This window comes from Schistocerca americana, chromosome 6 (genome assembly GCF_021461395.2).
Source record: "Schistocerca americana isolate TAMUIC-IGC-003095 chromosome 6, iqSchAmer2.1, whole genome shotgun sequence".
NCBI classification, from domain to species: domain Eukaryota; kingdom Metazoa; phylum Arthropoda; class Insecta; order Orthoptera; family Acrididae; genus Schistocerca; species Schistocerca americana.
The window spans coordinates 340,445,359-340,471,700 of NC_060124.1; the positions used below are offsets into that span (position 1 = coordinate 340,445,359).

Genomic DNA, 26,342 nt, shown 5'->3' on the forward strand with positions numbered 1-26,342 from the left:
CTGATACTTCTGCTCTTTCAAGGACAGATTTAACATTAAAAGAAATGAACTGCAGTTCTCTTCTCTTAGTAACAGTTTCCAGAGTATTTTTCAAAACATCATTTACCTCAATTACACTTTTCGTGCTTCCCTCAATTTCCTTTATCCCATGCTGCAAAGTGCTAAGCTGACTGTGAATGAACCATAAGTAGGCTTCACTTAAAGGGTTACTGAAAAACTGAACCAATATTTTGTGGGCTTTGTCTTCGTTTAGGAAAAAATCTTTTAACGGTTCAAACAGGTGGATTACTCTTTCAACTGCTGGAAACAGTGGTAACCAGCGAGTTTTCGAGTGACACGTTACATTCATGTATTCAGTTCCCACATAATCACAGAACTCCTTAAGCCTCTCTGTTCTAACAGTGTATATGTCAAAGTGTGAGTATACCTTCATGGCGATAGTTTCAACATCACAGTTTAAACTGTCAGCAGATATCTGCACGATATTGTGTAAAACATGTGCAGGGCACCCTATGCCTTCAATGTTTTCATGCAATGTTGCCTTTAATTTGGTAAGTACGTTGCATTTGCCTTGTCTTTTTAAACCACCAAAGTTTGTGTTGGTGTTGTCTCCACAAAATGCCACACATTTATTTTTCTCAAGATCAAACATTTCGATAGTATTCATACAAAATCTTGAAATTTCGTCAGATGTTTCATTAGGTAGGGAACTCACCTTCAAAAGTTTGGTCTAAATTCCCTGATTAATATCGAAAAACCGAACAACAAACGGAAATATTTTAGTGGCCTTATGATTGCTGGCATCAGTGGATATCCCGTATAAGGAAGACTTTTTGATGTATTCAAGGCTTTCCTTTACACTCTGGGGAGCAATAACTCCTTTCACTAAGGCTGATACTTTAGTTCTTGCAGAACTAAACTTTTTTGCAATGGAAGAATCATCAAATATAATGCTGTTAAGCTTATTAGTACAATCACTAGTGTAAGCTCGGCTGCTCGAACTTTCGTCTCTTCACTTGACTGATGTTTCACAAAATAATTTTGTAGAGTTTTACTGCAGCTCGGTGCACTGTATCTGTTAATGTGTTTCTTTGACATGATGTCATCAACTATGTCGGAACGTCCACCATGACTTATACTAATAAAACAGTTACATACGGAACACTCTGCTTCGTAATCAAAACTAACTTTCTTAATGAAATTAAATTCCTTGGAATAACAGTCACTGAACTTGCAGGCACGTTTCGGCATTGCGTTTCACAGTACTGCAGCAATAATACCAATAATATGAGAAAAAACTGTTGCAGTTTGTCTGACAAAGCATCAACTACTACACTGTTCTGACAATGAATGTGTAAGTGGCGCGACAATCGGACGGTTTCATAGCTCTGTTACAATAATACAACTTACTACTTGTTGGCCAAAGTACCGCTCAAAGTAAATTATTGCCTGAGTGTATCACTACTGATACTGCGATTACTAGTATGGAACAATGGAGATTTTAGACAAATAAGCTAAAATATATTAATTTCTTGTGTTGTATTTCCTTTAATATAGCGAAAACCCAAAATTTTGAGAAAGTTTCACGAATTGTATTTAAAAACTTAATTCCGGGACTTACGAGCGTCCCGAAACAAATTTTAGGGACACCGGAACACAGGGATGAAAACCGGGACAATCTTGGTTTTCCGGGACGTTTGGTCACCCTATCGCCCTGTTATCTCATAAGGTTGAACATTTTACAGCTGTTTCTAATTTTGTTTGTTTGTTCTTATATCATTTTACGTGACATCATGGCTTAAAACGTCAAGAATTCGCAGGGCTTTGCGTTATTGGGCTGTTTAGGGCGAAGGGCCCCAAGGTTTTCTGTCTCACAGACCATGTGCTAATTTTTTCTATTTTGAGTGGACCTCCTCCCCCCCCCCTCCCCCGGCTTTCATATGCTGAATTTTTACACTGTTTAACCCTCGAGCAGGCCGCTTTTGTAAAAAGTACATCATCAGCAGTTTTTATGGCTAATCGATGCCTTAACCTTGAGCTGTTGCGCCATTTTTACCATGTATTCCATTGCTGATGTTTTCTCGACAATGTTAAAGTGACTTCCGTTCATTTGGTCAGCCTTCTCAGTTTGAATTCTGAATTGCAACCAACGACGTGTCGATTGGTGTAAAAAGTACAACGCGCGCCTGCTGGTGTGACAGTGGAAGGCTTTGTTCCAGCAGGCAATGTCCAGAGGTAACTGAACTAAAACTTAATTATACCTACTCGTTTTTGTTTTTGTATTTTTTTTTAGTTTTCACAGATGCACAGTAAACGTTACTTTGGTTACACCGACATCGGAATATATTTATTCATTTCATTTCTTTGATGTTTTGTCCCAATTCAAAGGGTGTATCAGGCAAAGAAATTCGCAAACTTTTCAGACTTAGAGGAATGTAAAGTAGATTTGAGTGATGAAAACACTGAATAGGACCATGGCAGTGAATCTGAAGTTGAAGGTGAGGATAGTGATGATCCCAAAGAGACAGCAGATGTAGGTCTACGAGTGTTCTTTATTGAAAAGACAAAGTTGATGTAAAAGCGAGTGTGTTAAAACATCAAAACCAACTGAAAAAAACATTGTAGAAATTCCACCAGATCCGAAGAGAAAGTTTATGGTATAACTGATTAAGTTAGTGCTTTATTGAAAGTAAGTGACCGAGACACACATCAATTCTCGCGCAAAAGAGGTGCGGTAATAAAGTGACGAAATAATGGCTGTCTTCGGAATTTTTTTGAAGAAGAGGAAGAGGAGAATGCCATCATGCTAATGTACTGGAACTCTGGGCAGCAGGTGGAACAGGAATGCTACTGCTTAGGACTCCAATGAGTTACAACAGATTTCTACTTTTTCTATGTTGTATGCGGTTTGGACAGTATCGGGTTTCTAATGCTCCTGAGGGCATAATGAAAAGATATGTGGTGCCTATAGAAAATTCTGACAGGAATCTTACAACTGACAACTGGTACACAGGCTACCTCCTTTCTGAATATTTGCTGCAGAAGACTATAACTTGCATTGGTACAATGAGGAAGAACAGACGTGAAATTCTTCCAGAATTTCTCCCAAACATAACAAAAAAATTGGAAGTGCAATGTCTAGGTTTCAGTAGGATAAGACCTTAGTTTCATATGTTCCTTGTAAAAACTGTGCTATCGTACTTTTGTCTGTTGTGCATGACATGGCGACAGTGGATGAAGAAACACACAAATCTGAAATCATAATTGAGTACAACATGACGAAAGGTGGTGTTGACGTTGTAGCTAAAATGTGTGCCTGATACACCATTTCAAAGAACTACAAGGACATGCTCATTGCCTACTTTTTCATTATTCTGGACATTGCCAGAATTAATTCGCAAACAAATTGTCTGCAAAAGGTGTTATGAAACTGAACATATGTCAGAAAAACTGGCTAAATTGTTATTTAAAGAACTAGAAGAGTAAAATCTTTTGTTATAAATGTTGAAGATAGTAAATATGTTGAAGATAGTAAATATGCTTTGTTCAATAAATATAATATTTTCTTAAGTCAGATTTGTTTTTACTGACAAATAACCATGTTGTAAATTTTACAACGCACGCTTGCTCATGTGACAATAGTAGGCGCGCCTGATGGAGGGTTAACTGTAGAAGTGCAGAGTGAAAAACGAAAAAAAAGGTAAGGTTTACAAGGCTCCATGAACCAAACCATCAATCTTTTGAATGTTCTAGAGAAAATAGGATCTACATGTTCATTAGAAGAAGCAAGGCAGTTAATGGAAGAGGCCTTACCCACACCATTTGATACAATTGAAATTCCATCCACCTCTCCTTCTGAAATTAGGAAAATAATAAGCTCTCTCAAGAATAAAAGCTCTCATGGAATTGATGGCATTTCCAGCAGGATAATAAAAGCTTGTTCCCAAGAAATAAGTGGGATTCTTAGCCACATAGGTAATAGCTCACTGAAGCAGGGTATTTTCCCAGATAGACTGAAGTATGCCATTGTTAAACCACTGCATAAAGAAGGGGATACGTCTGATGTCAACAACTACCGTCCAATCCCTCTTCTGACTGCCTTATCCAACATTCTTGAAAAAGTAATGTATTGTAGAGTAGCTTCACACCTTTGTAAAAATAAAGTTTTAACAAAATGTCAGTTTGGTTTCCAGAAGGGTTTTTCAACGGAAAATGCTATATATACTTTCACTAATGAAATATTAAATGCTCTGAGTAACCAGAAGTCATCTGTTGGGATTTTTTGTGATCTATCAAAGGCTTTTGATATGTGTAAATCATGGAATACTTCTAGATAAGCTCAACTACTGTGATATGTATGAGACAGTGCTCAAATGGTTTAAATCATACCTAACGGTAAGCGTGCAGAAAGTTGAAATAAGCAGTTCACATAATATGCAAAAAATTGGTGATTTCTCGAACTGGGGAACAATCAAGAATGGGGTGCCACAAGGTTCGGTCTTCGGTCCTCTGCTGTTCTTCATGTATATTAATGACTTGCCATTCTATATTCACGAAGATGCAAAGCTGGTACTTTTTGACGATGATACAAGTATAGCTATCACACCCAACAGACAAGAATTAACTGTTGAAATTGTAAATGATGTTTTTCAGAAAGTCATTAAGTGGTTCTCTGCAAATGGGCTCTCATTAAACTTTGACAAAACACAGTATATACAATTCCACACAGTAAATCAAATGACACCATTAATAAATATAGACTTCAACCAGAAATCGGTAGCTAAGGTAGAATATTCAAAATTTCGAGGTGTAGGCATTGATGAGGGGTTGAACTGGAAAAAACACACTGAGGATCTGCTGAAACGTTTGAGTTCAGCTACTTATGCTATTAGGGTCATTGCAAATTTTGGCGATATACGTCTCAGTAGATTAGCTTACCACCCTATTTTCATTCTCTGCTTTTGTATGGCATCATATTCTGGGGTAACTCATCATTGAGTAAAAGAGTGTTCATTGCACAAAAGTGTGCAATCAGAATAATTGCTGGAGCTCATCCAAGATAATGCTGCAGACACTTATTTAAAGAGCTAGAGATCTTCACTGTAGCCTCACAATATATATATTCACTTATGAAATTTGCTATTAACAATCCAAATGAATTCAAAAGTAATAGCAGTGTACATGGCTACAACACTAGGAGAAAGGATGATCTTCACTACTCGAGGTTAAATCTAACTTTGGCTCAGAAGGGGGTAAATTATGCTGCCACAAAAGTCTTTGGTCACTTACCTAACAGCAACAAAAGTCTGAAAGATAGCCATGTAGCATTTAAAAGGAAATTAAAAGAATTTCTTAATGGCAACTCCTTCTACTCATTAGATGAATTTTTGGATATAGTAAGTGAGTAATTTCCCCAACCCCCACAACAAAAATTAAAAATATTAAGTGTCACGTAATATTTTGTGTAATGTAATATCTTGTATAGACACCTTTTATTAACCTGACATGTTCCACACCATTACAAAGTGTCGTATTCATGATCTATGGAACAAGTACTAATCCAATCTAATCTAATCCAGAGTACCTAGCTCAGTACAACACATGAAGCTAACAACAGTCGCTGTTCAAGAAATTGAAAGAGTTATTAAATCTCTGAAAAGTAAAAACTCTACCAGGATAGGCAATATTTCTAACAAATTATTAAAATGCTACTGCAGCCATGTAAGTAAAGTCCCTTGCCACATTCTTGATGCATCACTTAAGCAAGGAATAGTTCCTGAGAGGCTTCAGTATGCAGTTGTAAAACTGCTGTATAAGAAAGGAGCTGAGACAGACGCTGCTATCGGCCAGTATCACTACTGACAAGTTTTTCAAAGGTTTTAGAGAAACTAATGCATGCCAGGATAGTTAAGCATCTCAAGGATCAAAATATCCTCAGTGAAAGTCAGTTTGGATTTCAGAAATGTTTGTCAACAGAAGATGCAATATTTGCATTTGCTGGCAAAGTCTTTTAACCTATCAACAAAAACTAAAGATGTTTGGGATTTTTTGTGACCCACACAAAAGCGTTTGACTGTGTCAGTCACCAGATTCTTTTACAAAAAGCTGCACATCACGGTATAAGTAATCATCAGGGAAATGGCTTGACTCGTACCTGTCAAACAGGAAACAAAAAGTGGTAGTGGAGAGTCAAAATGAAGTCCCATTACTTCAGAATGGGGTACTGTCACATGTGGAGTGCCCAAGGCTCAGTTCTGGGCTCCTTTGGTAATTGCTGATAATGCTTTTATACTCCTTATATCTTGTGGAAGCTTACTGTAAGAAATACACCTTTCTTCTTTAGGATCATTACTTGTTAGTTTCAGTCTTTTGCTTGTAATATGATAATCACTCCTGTTACTAGAATTATAAGCATGCAAATCTTAATTCAAGGATAGGGTACAGTGTTGCTTCGAGTATCCAAAATATCTCAGTACATTTGTCATCAGTCTTAAAATTGTTTTGAACACCATAGCACTTCACTAAGCACAGTCCGTTGGAGGTGGTGTTGAGACCTAATGCAAAGCAATCTGTCTCATTTGAGCATTATTTTTGATCTTGCATGATTCTCTCATTTTATTTTTCATGGAGTCTCTTTCTGTCTTCAGTTCACTTTGTGCATGATTTCTTTGGGACTTCATTCTCAGACTCACTTGTGTATTTTGTCTCAGCATATGTTTCTGTCTTCACTTTCTATTGGATCAATTTGTGCTTTTTCTAGGCCAAGTTTGACTTGTATGATCCACGGTACTCTTGACTTGACCTCTTGTACGTGTGCCAGTATTCTGCTACTGAGTCTTGTTGGTGATAGTCTGGGGATGTGCCTGTAGAACTTTAACATTCTTTTCTTGATGTCTGCTACTTGACTGACTTCTTCTCTACGGTTTTCCTAAAGTGTAATCTGCATCCCCCTTCTGTTAGCTTGGGGCCAAGAATTTTTCTCATGATTTTGCATTCTTTATCAGTATGCTTTCCGTGTCACTTTTATATGAAGTATTAGTGTCTCACTTGCATATCGTATTTCATATTTGATTACTGTGTTGTACTGTTTAAGCTTTGTGTCAATGGACATGCATTTCTTGTTTTGTATGTCCTGTGTCTTGGCTGAGACTTCTCTTCCTGTAGGTTAGTGGATTTCACCTATATATTTGAAATGTGTAACTCTGTTTATCTTGACATATTTTGTGTCTAATTTTTGTATGTTTAGTATTGAGCAGAAAAATTCAGACTTCTGGAAATAAATTTGCAGGCTAACTTTTAAAATTTCAGTTTGTTTGGTTGCTGTTGCTACTTTATCTGTGAGTATTGCCAGGTCATCTGCAAAAGCTAGGTTTGAGATATCTATGTTGTCTCAGGGTCATCCTAGTCATGTTGGTTTCCAGTGTCCTTGGATTTACAGCTCTTTTTCTCAATCCCTCATTACTTTCTCCAGGACTAAATTGGACAATGGTGTGGATAGTCTGTCACTTACACCAGTTTTTATTACAAAGGGATCAGAGATTTCACCCCTGAATATAACGTTTGGTGTCATGGCAGTCATTTTCTGTTCGATTAATGGTAGTGTTTATGGGTTAAGTCTCTGTTCTTTTAAGATGTAGAGCAAGAATTGTCAACCAACAGAATCGAGCTTTCTTGAAATCTATGAAGGTTCAGAAGACTGGAGCAGTGCTGATGGCCTTGTATTCTAGAATTGTTTTCATATTGTAGATTTTTTATTTGCAGAATGACTGGGGCAGAATATATTCAATAATTTTGTGTTCTCACTGTTCTCATTTCCTCCAGGGTAAGCGTACTGAAAAAGTTTGTAGATCACTTGTAGCAAGGAGATTCCTCTGTAGTTCTTCACATTCATCTCATTTTTTGTGCAGTGGATGGATAAGTGCTGATTTCTAGTCACTAGGAAGTTTTTCTGTTTGCCAGATGGTTGTGATTATTTGTGTAAGTTCCTCTAGATACTTTGACCTGATGTTCTTAGTAGTTCTGCAATGATGCCATCTTCACTGAATGTCCTGTTGTTTTTCTAATTATAAATTTGTAGATCTCTTCCCATGTTGGTGAAAGTGATTCTTGGTAAATGCAGTTCAGCCCTATGTTGACTGAAATAACTGACAAGTTTCTGACAATTCTCCTGATTAGTTAGTGTGAGTTTTTGTTTTGTTTTCTGAAGCATGAGTTATGAGGTGTGTACCTGCGGACCTTCCTTGAGGAGGCCCTTAGAATTCTCTTATGTTGTGGTTGCAGAAGTTTTCCTCCATAGTGCACAGTTGCTTCTTCAATTACTTGCACTTGGTGTGCATATGTTTTACACCCTGTTTTTTGTACTTGTTAAAACAGTATATGCTTTAGAGGGTTTTTCACTGCTGTATTCTTGGGAAGCTTGTTTGCATTTTTCTAGTGCATTTTCGCATTCTGAGTCCCACCATGGGTGTTTAGTGTTCTTATTCCATAGTTTTAATTCTTGTGCTTTTTATGTGATCTTTCTATGGAGTTCTTCCCAAGGGGTTGCTTGTTTTTCCTATTCCTGCTTTACGTTGGGTTCTATGCTCTTTTTCATGTTAAAGTTCTACATGTATGTTTTTTCTTCGATGGAAGTTTGATTTTGATTCTTATTGTCACAAAGTGCTTTCTTATTTAATAATATGTATTCTGAAAACACATCAATAGATTTTAATGTGGCTAAAAGCCTCCTGTTATTAAGACTTATACTATCATACACCATGTTTCAGTGTGAAAAAATACTTTACAAGACAATGTAATGTGTGAACTGTCCAACTTCCCAAGCAGACAATTTGTTACAGTACCAAAGATCAGTGTGGCAAAGTGATAGATATCAAACACCAAAATGTATCAGTGCTAAATGCGCTGCAGTCATTTTATTGCTGAACTCCCTTCCATTTTCCTGTAATTTCTCTCTCCCCCCTCTCTTTCTCTCTCTTTTGCTTTTGTGGAAGATGTACATGGAATCAGTCATGAACAATGCAATCATTGGTTAGTTATGAGCAGAAGAGAGTGGGATAACTTTTGTTTTTCTCTTAGCTAAATTGTTTAATGCACCCGTCCAAAAAGACATATTATTTTGATCACAATATTCAGCTTATCCTTGTGCTTTATTCAGTTTGAGGCTATTATATTGGTCTAGCATCCACAAGAGAGACCAGACTTTGGTTAAAAATATTTTTGAAGAATTGAATACATCTATACTTATTCTAGAATGTCTTGTTTAGAGAGGAATGAAGGGAAAAATCATTAAAAATCTCAATATCAAAATGTGCATCACTTAAAAACTGATATTTTCAGTTTTGAGACTCTAATATCACATTGCCACTCAAGCTTTTACAGTAAATATAGTCACAGTATCATAATTTAGTTCCTAAAAGTGTTATGCAAACCTCTTCCCTTGCAGGTTGCCTCTTCTTTGTTGAAGTAGGCTTGTTTATTTTGAATGCAAAACATGATCAGATGTAACCCCCATTTGTCAGAAAACTGATGCAAAAACTTTTGTTACAGGTTGTGTGAGACAGCGATATGTGCTTGCAGTGATGAGCTTCCTGGCCGTAGCCAATGCCTATACAATGCGCATATGTCTTTCTGTTGCCATAACAGAGATGGTGCTTCCACATCAAACACCAAAAAGTTACAACAGTAATATCACACACAGTAATGCCACTGACATCAGTGGTCAAGATCCGGATGACCTTCGATGTCCTGGAGATTATCCAACACATGAACCAAAAAGAATGGTAAGTGCGCTCTGTGATTGTGAGACCGATTTGAAGGTCAGTTATTGGAAATATTGAACTAGTGATAATTTGCCATAAAAACTAATGCAAAAGACCATATAATGACTATTCAGAAAGTAGATTACATTTTTGACTGCAGCAATAATGGTTGGGCCTAGAGCAGCCATACTGTTGTCTAAGCATTTGTCTATTCAGTCGACACCTAGTTGTGTGGCCATGAGGTTCATCTCATTTCCCTTTATTTCACAATAAAAGTTTTAAGTGTGTGCTGCAATAGAGAATCCCATGAGTTGTGAAGTGCAATCAGTAATAATGTTTTTGTAGGCAAAAAACCACAGACCAATTGAATTTTATCAGTGACTGTGTGAAGTGTTCAGCAACAACATAATCATTGAAAGTAGAGGGCGCCAGTGGTCCATTAGTCTTAAAAGTGGTTGAACTAAAATTGACAATGAAGAGTGAGGTGGACAATCAAGCATTGTGACTGATGAACTGGTCACAAAAGTAACTGAGAAGACTCAAAAAAACCTCTGCTATATAATGGTGGAGCTCTTGTTAGTTTTTAACAAATTTCACAATGTTTTCTTCATCAAATTGTTGCACAGGAGCTAGATTATCACAAATTTTGTGCAACATGGGTACCAAAAGCCTTGACTGAAACCAACTTATCACTACATCATTGATATTTCTTGATTTGTAAGAAAAAGATGGTGACTCATTACTTGTTTGAATCATAACTAGAGACAAGACTTGCGTCAAACATGTGAATTGAGACCAAATTGTAAGCTATGGAGTGGGGCACACAAATTCCCACCCAAAGAGAAGAAAACACTTGCAAACAACTTTTTTTTTTTTTTTTTTTTTTTTTTTTTTTTTTTTTTTTTTTTTTTTTTACAGAAAAAGTGTGCTTGAGCATGGTACAGTAATAAATACTGCGAAGTATTGTCAAACTTTGGAAAACTTAAAATGAGCAATTCAGAATAAGAACAGAGGAAAGTTGAGCCAAAGCATTTTGTTCTTGCAGGACAACAGTTGACCACACACAACAAATCACAGTTGAGAAGTACTCATTGCTTTCAAGTGGGAGGTGTTTCCTCATCCACTGTACAGTCCAGATCTTGCACCAGGTGACTACCATCTGTTTCCAATGATGAATACCTGGTTTGCAACACAGAAGTTTGATGATGACATGGAACTGTGGAGAAGGAGAGGGCGGAGGGGCATGACTAACTGGTTGAAGTCTCAGGTGGCAAAATTTTGTGACAGTGGGATTTCAAAGCTTGTTCACGACTATGATAAGCATCTATGTTTGTGTTGAGGCTATGTTGAAAAGTAGTCACTTTCAAATAAATAAAACATTATTATTTCTTACACTTTTTTTATACTGAAACATAATCTGTTTTCTGGATTGCCCTTGCATTTCTGCCCTCATTCATTTCGTAGGCAGATAATGTGCTATTTTGAAGATATGACAACTTTTTAGGATAGATTCAGGAGTCAACCATGCTGCTTTGAAATATATTAGGCCCTAAAATAAAACAGTATTTTGTCATAGTAGTTACAACTTGTAAATTTTAAAGATTCCATGATGGGCACTACTTTCACAGGTGTACTTAGGATCGTATGCCTCCTATAAAGATTTAATGGTAAGTGATAATCCGAGGTGTTCCAGGGCAACATTTACTGAACTTACAGCCCTTTATGTAAAGTGCTTTTCATAGAGTTTTGCTACACTACATACATATGTTACTTTATTATTAACTCTGAAAGTGAACTCCTCTTCCTATCTCTTATTGCTCTTCTTCACCACATTCTGTATTGTCTTTGTTTTGCTCTCTGATGTCGCTATCCTCTTCTCATATTGCATTTGGTTTGATGTCAGGATTGCTTTCTTCAATATCATTAAAACGCATTGTAATGAGGTACAGTATCAATGTAAGAGCTGTTCCTGACATATAGATATTTTCCTTTTTGTGTATGAGTTATCTTTATTCCTTGAGCAATCTATATATTTTTTGGCAGCCTCTTATATAATATGAATTACTTTTGGGGAGAACAGTTTTCATGTAAAGTGAGGACTTTGTTATATAAATAAATACATTGTATTTTTCATTCACATCAGGAAGAGTGTAAGCATATCTTCAATGTATGCCATTGATCTTTGACTACCCTCAGCCTCACTTCAGGTGGGTCCCTCTCAGTGGCCTCCCCAACCTAACTATCCTTCTCTCCTCCCAAGGAAGGAACTAACAGTTCTGAAAGCTAGAACAGTGTCATCACTTTTGTATGTGGCTGTCAGCAGTACCAAACATTTTGCCTCCTGAAGATAAGCGAGGCCAGCAGTAGTGTACATCCCAGGAAAAAAAATACTTGCACTTTGTAGCATGTAAACATGAACTGTGTGCAAACAGAGATGAACTCAAAAGATTGGTATGAATTACACACAGATAAACTTGGCTGCATTTGTGTGGCCGTCATCAAAAAGCTCTGACCAACCTTGCTTCATAGCCTTAAAATAAATAAAGCGTATTTGTGTATTCTGTGTGTAAATATATATTTGAGGTATTTATTTTCAGAGAATTACAATGTATCAGTGTAAGATGTTTTGTGAATGAATGAATGGGCGATAAATAAATAAATAGGAACATAAGAAACTCCCAAAGAAAAATTACTTGTTCTTCTCTGATGTGTCTTTTTTTATAGTGAATGTAAATTCAAATTTAGAATTTGTAGAAAAATACTGAACTTAATTAACATTGATATTATAATAAATAGAATTGTTATTTGTCTTGTTTTACAGGGTACATTAGCTGAATTTGATTGGGATGAAGAAACACAAGGCCTTATATTGAGTTCTTTCTTCTGGGGTTACATTCTTACCCATCTGCCTGGAGGAATGCTGGCAGAGAAATTTGGTGGCAAGTACTCACTTGGACTTGGCATCTTGTGCACTGCTGCGTTCACACTGCTTACTCCTTTAGCAGCCAGATATGGTGGAGCCACATGGCTCATCATTGTCAGAGCTGCTGAAGGATTAGGAGAGGTCAGCAAAATATTTCTCATGAAAGATTTTTTAACTGTTAGTGCATACTGTTTGACATGAAAATATTTCTAACACATAGTAAATCTCAACAGCGGTACCCAATATTACCTGTAACATATCAACTTTTTTGTGCGGTAATAATTTTTGCCTTAGGATCCATTCTTTTGCATTGTGTCTCTCTTCACACAGTGCCTGTAAACTTAAAAACTGTTACTTTAGTCTGATTTGTTGCATACTACAACATCCTTAATCACAGGTAGTGAGTAACTTTTATTTTCTTAGATTAATTGTACACTTTTTTCTCTCATGCTAATTGCATTTGCTTTCTTCCAATCAAGAAACTTCTGCTATTGAATATTGCAGCATTTTTTATTTATGTTTTCTTTCCATGGCCTGTGCATAGCCATTCTGTTGTAAAATCTACTATTATTTCTCCTAGTAACCCATACTTATCTCTTACATAAAGGAAAGGAAAAGCCTCTTCCCACATTAGCCAAGTGATGTGTGGTGCATAGGTGCATGTAACAGACAACTGTATTAACTACCTATTGAGTCCTGGCTCTTCCTTTGCCAAAAAGTACACATATTCACATACAACCTCACCCACATCAAAATGCGTACTGGATGTCATATCAGAAAAATGCAAGCTGGGATTTGCAAGACAAATGTCAACAGAGTTCATGCTGGTTAACATTGAGTAACCATTCTGTTCCAGATAACTCATTATATTTGAGCTCTTCCCCAGTTGGATAACTGGTGTGGGTAAGAGACGTGCAAGTTGCAAAAGCAGCCACCAGTCAAAAGACTTTCACCAGGCCATTGAGTCATATGCAATTATTAACACTGTAGAAGAAACTGGTGTATTAATGTATGATCGAAAGAAGTGAAAAACAGGTGGGACCATTAAAGCATTTGCCACAAATGCCAGACATTGAACTGCTCGCTTAAGACTAGGCACAGAAACCTGACTAAAGCATAAAATTGACAGCAATGAGATTTTTGGAATAAATCTAAACATATATTAGAAGTATGAATAATGGGATATGGAAGTGTTGTACTTATTGTAGTAGGCAAGAAACTCAAATCTGCTGAAATAGAAGTTGAAGCTGCATGTGAGATTGCTTTTGGATAAGACTCAGTATCATGGGTGGGCATAATCCTTAAATCAGATCCTTCCATTGACCACCAAACTCAACTCCAAATGTACCTGCAAGCTTCAGAGACAACGTCCACTAGGTAATACATATGTGCGCCCATCATCATTGATGGAAACATTAATCATCCAACGACAGATTGGCTTAATTATAGTTTTATAAGTTATAGACATGAGAAGACACCACATAAAACAGTACTAAATCCTTTTTCTGAAAACTGTTTATAACAGATACTTTGTAAGTCATTCATTACAAAAATAGACACGATGGGCCATTTGTTCAATGTAGAGAAACTGTGGCTTGACTTTTGAATAATAGTTGAACAAATGTTGGACACACATGTACCTGGTATAACAGGTCATGACGGGAGCAACTCTCCATGGCTTACAGTCTTTCTAAATAAACTTCAAAAGAAACAACAACTACCACACAGTTGGTGTAAAACAAAGAATATGGCTGTAGGCAGAAAGATTCTAAAAGAAGTATGTCTGGCTGTCAAAGCATAGATTCTGTAGTGAATGTCACAATAGAATTTTATCAAAAGATCTCTCACAAACTGCAAAGAAATTCTGGATGTATATTAAGGGTGTTAGTGGCACCAAAGTTGATGTCAAAGGAATTGAAACTGAAGATAGAAAAGCAAATTGAATTCTGTTTTGAAATACTGCTTACAAAAGGAGATCCTGAAGAACTCTCCCAATTTAATGCTGCACCTCTGTAAAAATGAATGATGTAGATATTAGCATTAGATACATTAAGAAACAGCTGAAAACATTAAAACTGAACATGGCTTCATGATCTGATGAAATCTCTTACAGAATCTACATAGAATTTTCGGATGAAATAGCTGGTTTCTTAAACATGTATGATCTGTGCAGCAGTGGAATATATCCAGCTGCTTCTAAATTAGAACAGACATCAACAAGAGTAAAGAGACTGCTACAAGATGTTAAGTTAGGATAGCATTTTTTAATTTTATTGTATAGACTAAAGATGTCTTAGATTATGCAAATAAGGCACCAGATAAAGGATGAAAGTCTGAAATGCCTAGTGATGTAGGCCTACACATATAACCAATAAATAAATTGAATTAATAATGTTTAATAACTTATTGTGGCCATAAACATATAGCTAACTAACACCAGTCACACAGTACCAAATGTGACTGTTCTGACTGTTAAAATGAAATAAAAATAAAGTAGACGCCATCTGAGAGTAGCTCATATTTACTGAAATGTGCATCATTAGACGCAAACACTTGTGGGTATATGAAGTGCAGTGATCATGGACTCAGTTGTAAGTAAAGTGGGTGGCAGATTTTGGTTCACTGTAGGATACAGTCAGCGTATAAAGGACTTGGGCAATCAGTCCTGGAATACTGCTTAAATGGGTGGAACCCACGCCCAATGTGACCAATAGACAAGTCTGAGTAGAGAAGTGCAACACCATAGAAATGCTGAAAAATCCAAACTGGCAGATGCTTGAAGAGTAACATCTACCATCATGTGGAAGCCTGCTTTAAAAGTTTCAAGAACTATCTGGTGTCAGATTTCCTGTTTCTTGAAGGCATTAATAGAGTGATATGGATGTACCCTGTTAGAAAACTGTTGTGTGTAGTCATGACAAAGATACCATTCATTAACACTCACCTCACAGCACATTTTCATATCAGTTAATTCAACCATTTCATAATTCACACTGGATTTAGAACATAAATGTAAACAGCAACTGGTACCACACACAGAAGGCTCCACAGCAGAGCAATTACTAACAATGGGCTGGCTATGGAATATTGCATACATTGAACAATGCCTGTATGTTAATTCGTAAATGATGAGTTAGAGGAGTGAAAAAGACAACAAAATATTATGCTTTTTGCATGGAATGTTGTTCTGCAAAGCTTGTTAGTGGGCCTAAACACTCCATGTATTATAACCTGTTTGCTGCAGTACTTCCTGTGCAATGTAAAATCTGTTTTGCTCCATGTGAGATCTTTGAAGGATAACTGCTGTGAATTAGGAAATTTTAAAGAATGCATACTATGCAAGAGTTATGTGCTACATTATAGGTAGACAGTAAGCTGCCAAAGAACTATATAATTACGCCATATTTGTTTTAGGGACCAACATTTCCTGCAATCAATGCCTTGTTAGCGCATTGGATCCCAGCAAGTGAAAGAGGAACTTTGGGATCATTTGTCTTTTCTGGTATGTGACAGCTTTTTCTAATAATAGATAAGATATGACACTCAAACCAAAGAGAAATATAAAGAGTACTTTCTTTAATTCTTGTCAAAAAGCTGTACTATGTCAAAAGTCAGCTCGTTAGACTCAATCTGTGGAATTTGCATAAAAGTATTTTCATTCTCAGAACATGTGGATGCAACTAAAATAGATTATACTGAGACCACATACCTGGAAGCAGTGTTGCCCATAATTTACTTTAGAAATAAGGGTGAATGAATCTGAGGAAGCCCACATATCATCTGGAATCAAGTGCAAATGTATAGTGTCCATAATGGATACCACGTTCTCACTGTATATGGATGTGACTTTATATCTGTAACACTCACCTGGTATCTCCATATTTTTCCCTTTATTTCTTGTTGCTTCTCAGTCTATCACTGTTAAAACTGAAGTGTCATTTACTGCTAGGTAGATCCATCTACAGCAGATATTCAAAGGATGAAATACTGAAGTTTTAAAGAAATGAAAACACTGTATCTTCTCTGTATCCACAGGTTCATTAATAGGAACTGTAGTAGGAAATTCATTGAGTGGATTGCTGCTGTATTTGACACAAAGCTGGGAGAGTGTGTTCTATGTCTTTGGTGGCATTAGTGTGCTTTGGTTCATTGCCTGGCAATACCTCTGCTACAGTTCTCCATCATCTCATCCTTTCATTTCTGAAGAGGAAGCAATATTCCTTGACAAGACAATAGGTGGTCTTGAGAAAGATAAGGTAAATCAAGACAGCATTACATACACTGTTACCTTTTCTTTTCATGTTGGCTGTAAGACTTATTGATAGAATTAAAAGTAATTTACCCACTTTTAAGATTCAGAACATGTTTATGCAAATATAGATGCAAGATTGACCAGATGCATATTTTGTGAATGAAGCTTGCTTAACATTTACATGCAATGTTTTAGGAACGGCATCCAACTCCGTGGAAAGAAATGGCCATGTCTGTCCCTCTCTGGGGTCTCATTTGTGCACAAATTGGACATGACTGGGGATTTTTTACAATGATTACGGACCTTCCAAAATATATGAGCAGTGTCCTCAAATTCAGTATTGCTCAGGTAACTTTCCATTTATTAATCAGATTTATAAACATTTGCCCATTAACATTTTAGATCTGTTGTATTGAGGAACCCACAGTTCTTTTTTTAGAACCGGTTATGTTATTATGTGTTGAATAATATTCATCAACCATATATTTTAGTCCTAACAAACTACTGTCACTAAATAGTTTAATATTTTTTTCATAAATAATATTCTTTACAATTTTGTTAACAAATATATAGCAGTGTATCATTATTTAAATTTTATGTAAGGCTGTTGTTGTTAATTAATCCTCATTTGCAAACAATATTTTTAATGTAATGACACATAGAAATCTCTTAATTATTTTCTTTCACCACACATTTCATGAAAATTTCTGTTCTCAAAATGGGGAAATGTGCAAACTACCATATAAATACAATTTTGCATCATCCTTCAAACCAAAAGAAGTCTCATTAAAAATAAATAAATAAGTAAATAAATCAGATGAATGTCTAATATTAAACTGGGTTTGTTGAAGATTATTGGGAAATCAGCAGATGTTAATAATTACTGGAATATAATTTAGGATTCACAACATCAGACAGATACATCTAGATGATAAACAACCCAATTCCTGAAAAAATTGAAAGCTGTATTAAATGTGGTAGGAAAAGCCACTGGGCATGAGTGTTCTGGTGACAAATTATTTGTCCCACTCCTGGTTCCTCAGACATTAACTACTGTTCCTTGGGCTCTTGATTAGATCTTTAAAATAAATAAATAAATTTGCATCAAGTGATCATGGAAATGAGTTGTTTTCACTGCACAAATTTTGCACTTACAGGCCTCTGGCTGTCCCCTCAGCTTGGCTTCCTGAGCAGCCACTTGTGTCACTTGGGTATTAAAGTAGTCTTAATACTGTTGGAGAAACAGCTGAATGTGAGAACATAAGCTACTAAAAAACTTAATGTGTATTATCTGACCTTTATGTTGATAAGACACAATCAGAGAACTTAAGTAAAAGCCCTGCTTTAGTGTTGATAACATACCAAATATTTTCTTAAAAATGTCCTTCCTTAACAGTGGACTACCTTCATAAATTTCTCTCCTTGTGAATTATCTGATGGCATTGTTCCAAGAAGGTGAAAAATGACAAAAAGTGAAGCCTCCTTTCAGAAAAAGATGCATAACAAATGTTTAAAACTAAAAGGGCAGTATCACTATAAGCTATTTCTTCCAAAGTAAATGACTTTTTTAAATAAAACATTGTGAACTCTTAACAGGGAATAGTAATTTATTTTCTAGCAGTCAGTATGGCTTTTGTAAGGGAAATCCTCTGAGACTGGTAGCTTTTTGTTTCCAAGTGAATTTCTATCTATAATGGACAACAAGAAATATTTATCAGGTATATTTTGAGACATTTTATAAGGCTGTACATTATTGGCAAAAGCATCCCGTTGAGTCAACTATAATGAATTGAAGCTGCGTACCATTATATGAGTAGGTCATGTACCAAGTGGGGAGTAGCCTGGGCATCCGCAGATATTTTTTCCAGGGGATGAATGGAGGGGAAGACTTTAAAATTGCCATATCTGACATAAAATAATGGAAAATCAAGGACAGAATAATGATAACATTTTGAAAAGGATAGATTGCTACTTTGCATATAACGGACATGTTGAGTAGCAGAGAGACCGGCTTCAGTAGCCATAGACAGGTCATATATGTGTGAGTTGCACTTGTGTGTATGTATGTGTGTGATGTGTACTTTAGAAGAGAGCCTTTTGTCTGGAAGCTCACTGTTTACCAGTCTTTTTTTGTGTTTATGTCTGGGACTCAACATCTCCACTATATGATGAATAACATTCTATCCTTTTCTTAATGTCAAATCTGATATAAATGATTTGGTCTCTTTTGAGACATGCCATGTCATGAGACCCAAATTTTTGTAGGTGACACAAAACAACTTACTACATCCCAGAGGGCTGATGGTTATACTCTCAGTATATGAATAAAAGCTTTGTACTGTGGGTTCTAGGTAAGTGGCAAGTGAACCGACTTGCCTTCCCTTGTGGACACATAAGTCCATATTGTTCTGTACAACAGAATATTAACACTTAGACCAGGAGTCCAAGTGTGTACTAGAAGGCTGTTAGTATCTGCATATCAAAGTTATAGAATACAGGAAAGCACCCAAGTTATACAAAATGGAAAATGTTATTCTGTAACTTTGATGCACTAATGTACGACATGATCTAGATACAAATTTAGAATAACTTACTGCAAATACTGGGAAGTCCAAGATGGAATGACAACAATATTATGACAAGAATAGATTGTTACCCATTGCTAAGAGGAGCTTTAGCTAAGAGGAGCTTTCAAGTCACAGACAGGTACAATGAAAAAAACAGTTAAACATTTAATCTTTTGGCCAAAAGGCATTCTTCAGAAATAGAAAACACAAACAAACATTCACACAAGCACAGCTTGCACACACTTGACCACTGTCTCCAGCTGCTGTGGTCTGACATGAAGAAATGAAGTGGCTTGCAAAGGATAGGCTAGTATAGAGAGCTGCATCAAACCAGTCGAGCACATGAAACAATGTTGCTGATCTTGTCTGGAGATGATGACTAGCTTGGCTGCTGAAATATTATGTCATAAAATTGTGAGATAGAATTTCTGGCCAGCACTTAACCTTCATGAAAAATGTCTGTACTACAGAGAAACACATACAAAAGAACATACACTATCCTAGTATTTGGAACAAATAGTTCTTTCCTTAGGGAGGGGAAAGGAATAGATTTGGCAAGCTTAAAAAGGAAGGGCACATTGCAGGATTCCTTTTGTGGTGTTACCATAACTACGAATGATTAAATGGTATACAATAATATATAGCCACAATTTATTCAGCACATTACAAACACAAAAGACACCAGAGAGGTAAAGATATCACTTTGCACCACACTGCACAACACATTTCAATCAGTCAATTTCATGGTCACCACAGTAGTTCCCCTCTGCCCCTAACCCCTCCACCCCCTGTACAGGTAGACTGAATTGCTTGTTGTGCCTAAGCTTTCTTCTACTCTCTTTGGGGTTTTTGGGACAGGAAACCAACACATGTCCGTGGCAGGCTACTGGAGGCTGGACCATTCAGAACCAGTTGATGATGGTAGAAGGGAGCAACCAACAGAGAGCACAGTGCAGAAATATTGACCACTCAGCTTTGTGACAGTGTCCTGCTGCTGTCTGTCCATACAATAGCCTGGGGTACTTGCAAGTGATCAATCTGCCCATGTGAGTTATTACAGGAGAAGAATTTGAGAGGGGAGGGGAGGGGGGAGAGGAAAGGCAACTGGCCTTGCATTTGTGTTGCCAGATCTAGAGCGGAGAGTGATGCAGCCACTGCATGTTGTTCGACAACTGCTGCTAATGCTGGAGAATTGCTCTCACGCTCGTTTGTCAAACTGTCGAGGAAAGCAGGCTTAAGTCACTCAATGGACACAGTTTTATGTGTTCCATATTTGTGGATGATGAAGGTGTTCATTCCTCTTGATATTAACTTCATATGGGCTGGAATGTGGAGGAGTCAGAGGTGGACATATGGTGTTATAATGCAGCCAAAAATGTGTTGCAGTTTTCAAATCTTTGAAAAAGAAAGTATGACATGATTTGCGGGTTATGTGACCAAAATTTTTGTAGGAGTTTTCAAATCTTTGAAAATAAAAGAATGACATGATTTGCAGGTTATGTGACCAAAATTCTTGTAGGAGCAGCTCATGATTTTGTAGAAAGCCTATGTGGTCACAGGATGACTGAATTGTAGAGAGGAACATGAAACTATTTGCTGAATACGAACTACACCAGTTAACATGACAAGTCATCGTTTTATCAGAGCCCATGGCAATGAATTGATCTAAGCTCAATGTCCACATGAGAGTAGATTTCAGGGAGTGGTGCATGCTTTTCACCATGTCTTTACTTTTGGGATGCTAGCTTATTGTATGAGCATGATGATTGCCACAGAGGTTAAGTAGCTTGAACAGATGGCTGTGTTCCATGGTGATTATAAGAGGAATTCTATGGTTAGAAAACCAGGTACCCACAAATGCAATGCCAACAGATTCATTTGTGGTATCTGCAACTGGTAAGGTCTCTGGCCATCTGTTATAATGATCAATGATAGTGAGCTGGTAATGGTGACCATTAGTACAGGGTAAGGGGCAGTGAGGTAAAGATGTGTATGTGCAAAAGGTGCCATTGGGAGAGGAAAATCCTTAATTGTTATGTGCACATTCACGAAACTTCGTTTTTCGGGCACAGGATGCAGGAGTGGGTGCACATGTGGCTATCTTTTTTAACGCTAGACCAGATCATCTTGCTTTGATGCCAGGGTAATACAAGCTGTGAATGACATTAAAGACTTCATGGTGATGTTTTTGCAGGATTAAAGGCCTCAGACGACCACCGCAACAGCTACATCAACTGCCACATGAGCCAAATGAAATGATGGAGATGCATTGTCACAGACAATCTGTTATATGAATGTATCTGTCAGTTGGTCATCTACAATTTTAGCCCAGTCCACAATTGTTACACTGGCAATGCTCTTGTAAAGGCAACCTGCCACAGTGCTGTCCTTGCCCTTGTTGTCATGTTTACAGAAAACTGAGTTATAAATTCGGCGTGGTGGCATTGATGTAACGATACAACTTTAGTTCTTCTTCTTCTTCCATTGGCACTACATCCCAGGATGGTACTTGTCTCCTTGATAATTTTCTACCATTCCTCTCTGGACTTTGCTGTAGACCTCCAGTTACAGCAACCAACTCAGACATCATCTTCCCCAGCCTCATCACTCCCTCTCAACCTTGGTCATCCTCTTGCTCTTCTATCACCAGGTTCACTGCAGCAGGCTTTCATTGCAGGATCCATCTCATAAAGTTGTATTACATGTGCAGTCCATCTCAATCTACATAACTTTATGAACTTGACCACATCATCTTTCTTATAGCAGTCAAAAGCCTGTCATTCCTTCACCTCCTCCAGCTTCCATTTTCATACACAGGTCCAAAGATTCTCCTCAGTATACTTCTTTCATATGATCTCATTCTATTTTCCCCCTGCTTTGTAGTCGTCCATGTTTCTGAACCATACATAAGTACTGAGCATATCAGCATTTTCTAGAGACAGCACTTAGTCTCTTGTGACGGAAGCTTGAATTTAATATGTTGCAGCACTCCAAAATAACATCAATTAGAAGCACTTATGCGGGTCATAATTTCAGTCGAAGTGCTGCCATTTTTTTCTATCTTTGCTCCCAGAGAAGTGAAACATTCCACTCACTTGAAAGTCATTCCAGCAAGTGTTACTGTGGGCTATAAAGGTTGTCTTGTACAGTTATACATATATTTGGTCTTCCCTTCATCAATTTTCAGGCCCATCTTCTCTTCCCTTAGTTTTAGAAATGAGAAGGCACTTTGTAGACCTCTAAATGTTTTACTCACTAGGTCCAGATTACATTCATATCTTGACAGTTGTATGGAATTACAGTAGATAGTCCCTCTTGTCTGGATACCCGAGTCTTGCATCACTTTTTCAAGAGCCAAATTGAAGAGTAGGCAGGAAAGCCCTTCCCTTGTCTTAACCCAGTTCATGTGGGAAATTCAGGTAATAGCCTAGACTGCACTCACACAGTACAATGGGCGTGCCTTAGGGTGACCTCTATCAAATGCACCAACTTCAATGGCACCCAAAATTACTACACTACCTCATAAAGTTTAGCCCAATTTATTGTGTCATATGCAGATTTGAAATCAATGAAAAGATGGTACATACCAACATTAAATTTGTTTGTCTTTTTTCCTATTTGCTGGAGAGTAAATGTCTGGGTCACAGTTGACTTTCCTGATCTGAACCCACATGATAAAAAACTCTGTCCGAACAGGCCTTAGAAGGTCCAAAAGTACCAACCAGCTGCCGTATCATCCTCTTGGCCCAAGGGAATCACTGGATGCAGATACGGAAGGGCATGTGGTCAGCACACTGCTCTCTCGGCTGTTGTCAGTTTTCGTGACCGGAGCTGCTACTTTTCAGTCAAGTAGCTCCTCAGTTAGACTCCCAAGGGCTGAGTGCACCCCACTTGCCGACAGCGCTAAGCAAACTGGACGGTCACCAATCCAAGAGCTAGCCCAGCATGACAGCACCTAACTTCGTTGATCTAATGGTAATTGGAGTTACCACTGCAGCTAGGCTGTTGGCGTGAACCCACATGATAACTTCCAAAAATGTTTTCAGCTATGGGTGAGAATCTACTGAACAAGATATTTGACAGTACCTTATACGCAATAATCAGGAGTGTTATGCCTCTGTAGTTGCCGCATTTCAGTATATCTTCTTTCTCGTGTGTCAAACACACTATCCCTACGTGTCATTCTCCTGGTAGCTCTTCCTTTTCTCAGATACAGCACAAAATCTTGTATACCCTGCAATTTAACTCAACTTCTCTGGCTTTCAATAGCTCTGGTATTATATTATCAGTCTCTGATGCTTTATTGTTCTTTGGTTGGGCTATTGCTTTGTCTACTTCTCCTTGAGAGAGGGGGTGGGGGACTGTGGTCTCGCCATCTTCTTCGGGGTACATTAGGATCTCTTCAGTAGGAGGCTTTGGAGCATCCAATAGTTTACTAAAATATTCTACCCAGTGTTCCAATATCTCTTGGTGATCAGTTATTAACACCCCATTTTTACTTTTACATATATTAACGCATAGCTTAAATGCTCTCCTTACACTATGAATTTTCTGACTGAATTTTCTGACATAATTTGTTTTTCCATTTGTGAAACAAGTTCAGTTGATTGCTGTAAAATAGAAGAGAATGGTTGGTGGTCTGTTAAAACTGTGAAATGTTGGCCCTCAAAAATGTGCCTACTACTGCCTGGCTGGCATCGACAAGAAGTCCAATAGGGGCGCTGGGTTTTGAATGTGTGAACAGTGTTTCATTTTCCAGTGCTGTCTTCATGTCTTCAGATTCTTTGGATGACTTCAGAGACCAAACAATTTTTCTGTTGTCAGAACTGTTTTTACTGGGGATAAATACATCAATTATTCCATGTGGGAAATGGTATTCTGGCATGGTTTAGCCTTTACTGTTAATCATCATTATGTGTCATGCACACCAAATGACATCCTCTGCACAAAAATCCATCTGATAAAGTTTTCAGTATGTTGCACACATGACATCATGTGCTACAAGGACAAAGGCTTGTTGTTAGCCTCACACAGTTTGCAGCTTGGATATGGAGGAGTGACTGTTGCAACAAACAGATGATGATTCTGAAACAGGTACGCAAGGAATTGGAGCTGAAGGCATAAGCCATGCTGTTGCTTGGTCAGTTCTGCTTCAACAGTTACTTCATTTATAACACTTCCAGCATGTGCAAGCTTTCAGTCCACAAGACCATTGTGGCAGGTTATGGTTCTATAAATGGATTTGCATACAGATTTCTGAATATCCATTGTTGCTGAATATCCGTAGTTCCCAGCTTGCATTTTATTTACGGATCAGTTAGGATTTACGCAGTCTGGGATAATGAATTACCACAATACTCACATATGGAGTGTATTCTAACATTTAAACAAACATGGAAGTGTAGGAAACCGTGAAGTATCAGTGTAATATCGAAAGAAATGTCTCCCACAGGTGAGAGTATTTAAATCCTATTGGTAAACTGCTGAAGCATTCATAACAAAGTGCCAGAGTTTGAAGTGCTCATGAAAAGCAGTGAAGCTCACATAATATGAGGTACAGAAAGCCATTTGAAACCTGAAATTGTTATCAGTGAGGATTTTGGGGGAAATATAACTGTAAATCGAATGGATAGGCAAATGGGAAATGGAGGTGGTGTATTTGTAACAGTAGACATGAAACTCATATCCAACAAGATATAAATTGGAGCTTCAAGTGATATTGTTTGGGCAAGACTCAGTATCCTTCTATCACCCACCAGTTTCATCTCCCAATATAACCAAAAACTTGAGATAAAACCTCAGTTCACTTGTACGTAAGTTCCTCAGGCATAATGTAATCCTTGGTGGAGACTTGAGTCATCCAACAATTAATTGGGAAAATTAGTTTTGTTGGTGGTGGGTATAATAAGACATCCTGTGAAACTTTACTAAATGCCTTCTCTGAAAACTACTGAAACATAGTTAGGAACCCCACTCATGATGGAAATATATTGAATCTAATGACAAGAAAGAGACTTGACCTCTTTGAGGATGTCCACATCAGAACTGGTATTAGTCACCATGGTGCAGTTGTGGCAACAATGATTACTAAAGTACAAAGGAAAACTAAAACAAGCAGAAAAATATATTTGTTCAGTAAACTAGGTAAAAAATCATTAATGTCATATCTCAATGAGAAACTTGAAACTTTCAGCATAGTGCAGGAGTATGTAGAAGAACCCTGACTCAAGTTTAAAAGAATAATTGACTATGCACTGGATGGATATGTACAGTTCAGAATGGGAGGGAACCTCCATTGTAAACAGTAAATATAAATATACTTCCAAGGAAACAGAGATTACTACGCAATAAGTGTAAAACAAAGCATAGGATTATAGATGGAGAGATGGTGAATGAGGTGGATTTGGCTGTCAAGAAAGCAATGTGTGATGCCTTCAATGAACACCATAGCGGAATATTGTTAAGTGATCTTCCACAGAACCCAAAGAAATTCTGGTCGTATGTAGAGGCTGTTAGTGGCACCAAAGTTAGTGTCCATCCCTAGCGAATGAGACAGGAACTGAAATTGAAAGTAGCAAAGCAACAGCTGAAATGATTAACTCCATTTTCAAATGTTCCTTAACAAAAGAAAACACAGGAGAACCACCCCAATTTAATCCTTGTACAATTGAAAAGATGAATGAACAACTATTAGTGTCATTGGTGTTGAGAAACAGCTGAAATTGTTAAAGCTGAACAAAGCTCCAGAGCCCTATGGAAGTCCTGTCAGATTCTACACTGAATATGTGGCCCCTCTTCCAACTATGATCTATCGTAAATCCCTTGAACAAAAGACCATGCCC

At 37.4% G+C, this 26,342-nt stretch overlaps 1 protein-coding gene across 1 annotated transcript in view; it reads left to right on the forward strand.

Annotated features, from left to right (window-relative positions):
* The window catches only part of LOC124619663 (putative inorganic phosphate cotransporter), a 183,590-nt gene that overhangs the window by 126,949 nt on the left and 30,299 nt on the right, over positions 1-26,342 (forward strand). The window contains exons 2-6 of the mRNA XM_047146194.1: positions 9,547-9,779; positions 12,580-12,822; positions 16,096-16,183; positions 16,717-16,937; positions 17,129-17,281. Of these exons, the coding sequence (XP_047002150.1) occupies positions 9,547-9,779; positions 12,580-12,822; positions 16,096-16,183; positions 16,717-16,937; positions 17,129-17,281 (938 nt within the window). The remainder of the gene's footprint in view (positions 1-9,546; positions 9,780-12,579; positions 12,823-16,095; positions 16,184-16,716; positions 16,938-17,128; positions 17,282-26,342) is intronic.